Source organism: Daphnia pulicaria, chromosome 1 (assembly GCF_021234035.1).
Source record: "Daphnia pulicaria isolate SC F1-1A chromosome 1, SC_F0-13Bv2, whole genome shotgun sequence".
Lineage (NCBI taxonomy): Eukaryota > Metazoa > Arthropoda > Branchiopoda > Diplostraca > Daphniidae > Daphnia > Daphnia pulicaria.
The window spans coordinates 27557824-27563757 of record NC_060913.1 but is presented as its reverse complement, the minus strand read 5'-3'; the positions used below and the strand labels follow the sequence as shown (position 1 = coordinate 27563757).

The window sequence follows — 5934 nt, the reverse complement described above, 5'->3', positions numbered from 1 at the left end:
TAGGCGTTAAGACAATCGGGCGTTTGGCTGGACGAGCACGAACAACAGGTCCAACTGGTCTAACATTTCGCACGTCACTTACTCCTTTTAGTTAACATAATTAAAATACAAATTATAAAAAAATTAATACTTTGTAAAATTGGCTGCGATGAATAAACGTATTCGATTCCATTCACTAGGAAGCTATTGGGACCACGCTTTCTTGGTATCGAAATTTTTAGTCGTCTGCTGTTTTTTTAATTAACAAATTTTCTTGTCCATTGTCTATAAAAAGTCAAGGGCAACGCTAAATATGTTTTAACTCTACGTAGGGTTGCTCAACGAGTTATGTGTGAATTTATAGAGATCACGTGATCATCATATGATCAAAATAACTTGATCGAGTCGATTCTGTACACACCCATTCTATTTTAACCCTGTTTGGTCTTTTACTGGATTTAAAAAAGGTCACGAGAAAAACCCAAAAAACATGGACGAAAGATACAGTAAATGCTAAACTTGTTACAAACCTGACGTGAAGATGAAATGTACGGGAAAATCGATTCGAGATAATTATGCGAATTTTGATTCATCTAAAAACACACCAAAAAGCTGTGTTGCACTTGGGGGAGGGGCGTTGCTGTGACGGGACCTTTCTAGGTATAACATTACATCGTAACAACTCATTAGCACTGATCTAAATTATTAATGAAAAATTAAACTTTTTTACCTAAGTTTGTCTATTTTTTTTCTGTGCTTTTTTTTAGGTACCAGAGACTCGGCTTTCTGCCCTTTGAGAATTTTTAACCCAATTTTCATGAAAAATTGAACCTTTGTTACAGTGATTTTCCAAAAATTGTTGCATAATCTAAAATGAGGTTAATACTTTGCAACAATAATTTTCAAAATACATGAATCACTTTAACAATCATTAAGAAGTGTGCTTCAAATAAACGTGAAAGAGCTTCGTATGATAAATTGTAGGCGTTGTAAAAAAGGGTTGCTAGTACTCGGTGAATAGTAGGAATAGGTGAATAAGTTTGGGGTGTTGGTAATCTGCATGACAAGTCTGCATGACTGCATGAAGGTATTCTGCATGAATCGCCGCATGAATCGGAAAAAAATTGAAAATCATTCATGCAGATTACCCCCCCCCCCATTTAGATACAACAAATTTTAGACAGTACGCAGGGTGTTGTGTCAAATTGTATTGTATCCATTTTAGAAGTAAAAACTTGATATCAACAAAAGTACGGGAAAACTGAATTGACATTTGTGTTGGAGGAAGGATAAACAACATAAAGCAACAATGAGATTATTTTTAACTGGTTATTTTCCATACTTTTTGTCTTAGATTGCCGGTTGCACCTTAGATGTCGATGTTTTGGGAAAAGGTTTTATATCTAATCTCGTAAACATTATTTTTTAAAAATGGTCCTTCATTTGCGCTTCTTTCACCAGGGCAATAGTTGAAGGGTCTGCTCCTAAAGCAACTTCAACAGCAAAAGCAACAGCAAAAACACCACAACTACTTTTGTCAGCTTGTTTTTGACAGCTTGGGGCAATTAAGTTGTAGTTAGTGCGACCCAGTAAGCTGGAAATGGCTTTCACGGTTTCCTCTTCTGAAACTCTTTCAAACCCCATGCTGTCATAAACAGCAACATCATTGTTTCTACACACAGGAAAACCAGAAACAGCTAGATCCCAATGGCATTTCCCAGTGTGAATTATTTGCATCCACAATTTTTCTGTTGGCACAGGGTATGTCCCCGTAGATGTTGCGTGATGATAGTTGAATAAACCAAAAATTTGTGGTAGATGACATGTTAACACCGATCAGGCATATCCGAAATTGTTGAGGGAACAGCCAATTCGGCTACAAGTATTTTCCTTTTCAGAGAATCTGTTTCAAAGTTGTATGCTACAATTTATTTATGTTTTACATACCTTTGACAACCCTTTGGACTTAGAGTTTCTTCTGCTAAGCCTATTCAAATTTAAACAAATTCTAACCTTCTTGTTTCATTGTCTAGCTATTTCTGCTTTTTGTATGGGGCACTTAAAGAGTCTCAATAAAGACATTAATCAAATTTTATCTTATTCAAAATTTTTTCGGTTTACGAGTATACATGTTACTGCAAAATGTGCCATATACAGTATGGAAATAATGTTCCCAACGTACTTTCTGAGACTAAGCATGCTCAATAGACTACGATAGCGACCAAAATTTTAGTTACGCGGTTGATGACCTTGGAGGAAGCTGGTGCGATGAATCCCCAACTGATAAGTTGGCTGTTTATTAAAAAAACAACAGTTACTTACAACTTTAAATAATTTTATTCAATGGATTAGGTGGTTATTATGCTTAAATTATAGGAATTTTCCGATACTGGAGTCGTTATCATGCACGTTTTGTTACAGAGCCCATAAACGCCCATAAACAACAATTAAAGTTATAGAAAATGACACGTACGACCAAATGCTGTAACTTATTCGAATTGATTTGGGTAATCGTGTTAATTACAACAAGAATTCAATATAGGACTAAATAAAGGTGTCAGATCCTTCAGCAGATGAGGAAAATTTTTTTTTTAACAGCTGCAGTCGGTTTTAAATTGAGTTTGAATCCCTACTGGTTTGATTATATCTAAAAACTAGATCAAAGTTCATATGTCATATCTATTATGGCAGACAAGACAGATAAAGTCTGGGTTTATTGTGACTGTAATATCAGCCTATTATTAGTCAAAGTGTTTCGCTTCGACAGTACTCACTTAAGTCATTATTACTCCACAACGTTGTTATTTTCTAAAATTCAGAAATTTAGTTGAGATGAAGGTCACTAATTGTGCCAGATTTTTAATGCAGTTTGCCGTCTTCGCACTTACTACAGGTATTTATGTGGATGAACCGTTAGTCTATGACAACTTCTCGTCTGACTTCATGTGGGCTGCGGCTACAAGCGCTTATCAGATCGAAGGCGGATGGGATGCTGACGGTAAATTTAAAATGCTGCTTTGAAAGTCAGCCAACAGCTAATAATTGTTTATATATAAAAATGCAAAGGACTAAGTATCTACGACGTCTGGATGAACGATCCAAATCACGTGTCTGACGGATCGTCCAGAAAAGTAGCTTGTAACAGTTACTACTTCTACCAAAAGGATATTGAAGCCCTTCAAAGTTTGGGAGTAATCTCAAATGTATAACTCTACGAATTAAATAACTAATCTCATTTATATACAACGAACCCACATATAGGTTACTCATTATCGATTTTCTATTTCCTGGGCCCGAGTTCTCCCCAACGGCATCGGTGAAGTTAACCAGGCAGGAATTGATTACTACAAAACGTTGATAGCGGCGCTTAAAGCCGCCAAAATCGAACCAATGGTAAGAATTTTTTTTATCTCTGTGACTTGTTGCAAATAAAAAAAAAAATAAAATCTGGGTGATGAATAGGTGACCTTGTATCACTGGGACTTACCACAAGCACTAGAACTGATAGGGGGATGGCTAAATATAAGCATTGTCGATTGGTTTGAAGAATATTCTCGTCTCTGTTATACTGAGTTTGGCAACGACGTAAGTTGTTACACTTTTTTGGCTTTCTAATTTCTGTTAGAATTTTTTTTAAAACGTCCTTAACAGGTGAAATATTGGATCACTATAAACGAACCATGGGTCATTGCATATCAAGGTTTTATTTCTAACATTTCATTACAGTTTGAGTTTGTTTATGTTAAACAATTTTTCCTTGGACGTCAGGATACGGTTCTGGAAATACTGCGCCAGGTAATTCTATAAAATAAATGAAAGCTGCATAGAAATAGTATCCAACATATTATTTTTAATCAAAGGGACATACGGGCCAGGTACTTACACCTATCAGGTGGGTCACCATATTATTTTGGCTCACGCCAGAGCATATCAAGCATATGAAACCTCATTCAAACCAACTCAAAACGGTATTTCAACATTGGAAAAAAATTTAAAATCATCAAGTCTTTTAAAAAATCCTCGATTTTACTTTGCAGGGAAAGTTGGAATAACGCTTAATATCAACTGGTACGATCAGAGACGACCAATTCGAAAATATTGAAGCGGCCGAAAGGGCATTGCAATTTCTTGGAGGTTGGATTGCCAATCCCATTTACGGCACTGGAGATTATCCAGACGTCATGAAACAAAAAGTCTTCACACTTATGTTTACGTGGTTGAACACGAGGTGGGGAGTAATATAACAATCGGGTCAATTTATAAATCGATTGTTATGTCGTTGTTATCGGATTGATGATCGCAGCGTCGTTTCGTGCTAGACAAAGGTTTGTTGTACACGAGGTGGTGAGTAATATAACAATCGCGGAAATTTAGAAATCCATTGCTATATCGTTGGGATCTGGTTAATAGTCACATTATTTCCTGTAAATAAGACCAAATTGTTCGTGCTGGTGTGTTCATTGATCGTAAAAATGCCTAAACCAAGTGAAACAACTAACAAAAAAGTTGCTTGAATGATGAGCAAACTTCTGGATGACAAGTTTTACAACGAATTTCTAGAAATGGCCAAAGGTAACTTTTTTTCTACGACACAAAAAAAAGTGTTTCAATATCCGCATTGAATTCTAATCAAAAACATGTTTCGTTTTAGATGAATTGCTACCATACGGACGACAAACCAAGCCGAATGACATTGAAAGTGGTACGGCTGACATCGACTCGATGAAATCATACTTGGAAGTTGATTTCTTCGAAATACCAGCAGGCATTAGGTGCCCAATTTGCTGGGATACATGCAGCAAAACAATCAAATGCGAAGGAAGAAGGGTGTGTTACACCTGTCAAAAAGGACAACTTCCTAAATTAAAAAAAGGGATGAAAAGACCCATAAATCTCTTCATCCTTCCACCAACAACCTCATCACCAATCAACTTCATCGTGACTGTTCAACGGCAATCACAACACAAAGATATTTCATCAAAGGCATTGCAACTTCTTCAGGATTTCACAACTACTTGTCCGTAAGAGGAAATTCATTATTAAATTTCCATTAAAATACAATTTAATAACTAAACATTTTGTAGGACATTGCCGAATTTGCACGGACACGTTCAATTCGTCTTGCCGCCAATTGGAACCGTTGGTAGCGGCTTGGCTTGCTATCGCGACATGAGCGATTACTACACACCACTTGGTTGTTTCGCCAAGACACATGAATGGCTGAATCTTGGTAACTTTAACCAATTTTTCATGATTAAGGAAACTCGGGCACGTTTTTTGGTATTTTTTTAAATAAATTTAAAGCAAAGGGGTATGAAATAATTCTTTATTTTATGTAGCTTACAGATGATGAATCCAAAGATATTCTAAAAAGAATGTCTATAGCTTCATCTATGGATTGTTACGATCGCAAAAGCAGGATTAATAAAATTATAATTGAAAAGAGAAGATTAATGAAAGACTATTTGGGTAAATACATTTTTTTATATTTTTTTATAGTTGAACGCTAATTTCTTAATTTATCTTCTAGATGAAATTAACAAATTAGATGAAAACTAGTTTATTCCATTTGATTTCCTATTAAACCACGATGTAGCAAAAGCGAACTTTGGAAATCTTAAATCATTTGGGAAATTTTTTGCAAATTTTTTCGAAATTGAAGTTATTTAATAACTCCTCATCAATGAGCAAGCATGTTTTCAAAGAGCATACATATCATTTCGAAAAATCGATCCTGAAATATATGTCAGTTGCGGACATGTTGTCCGATGACGATGTAAGAGCCGCTATAGATGCAAGACGTTCAGCTGAAGCTTTTCTTATGCGACGTTGCGTGTTATACGAAAATCTGTGTATTGTTGCTTTCTCTGTCGTTCTGATGGAATGGGTTCGTTGTTATTGCTCTTTAGACAATTTCATTCCTCCATCGCTATTTCTTTTTTTCACATCTAGACA

General features: G+C 35.8%; 1 protein-coding gene across 1 annotated transcript; it reads left to right on the top strand.

The window, feature by feature from the left end:
* Nucleotides 1-2741: 2741 nt before the first annotated feature.
* On the top strand, nt 2742-5709 carry LOC124321078 (beta-glucosidase 6-like). Its single transcript, XM_046783986.1, has 13 exons — nt 2742-2977; nt 3046-3170; nt 3241-3372; nt 3442-3564; nt 3631-3679; nt 3748-3774; nt 3840-3947; nt 4017-4323; nt 4390-4551; nt 4631-5000; nt 5064-5259; nt 5319-5448; nt 5510-5709. Exons 1-8 carry the CDS (start codon nt 2812-2814, stop codon nt 4079-4081), a joined length of 795 nt encoding a protein of 264 aa, XP_046639942.1. The 5' UTR covers nt 2742-2811; the 3' UTR covers nt 4082-4323; nt 4390-4551; nt 4631-5000; nt 5064-5259; nt 5319-5448; nt 5510-5709.
* The last annotated feature ends 225 nt before the right edge of the window (nt 5710-5934 follow it).

Bases quoted from the DNA above. Each gene is read 5' to 3' on its own strand.
- LOC124321078 (XM_046783986.1), top strand. From the start codon at position 2,812: ATGAAGGTCACTAATTGTGCCAGATTTTTAATGCAGTTTGCCGTCTTC. The intron at 3,171-3,240 runs GTAATCTCAAAT...ACCCACATATAG, and splicing joins AAGCCCTTCAAAGTTTGGGA to GTTACTCATTATCGATTTTC. The intron at 3,680-3,747 runs GTTTTATTTCTA...CTTGGACGTCAG, and splicing joins ATGGGTCATTGCATATCAAG to GATACGGTTCTGGAAATACT.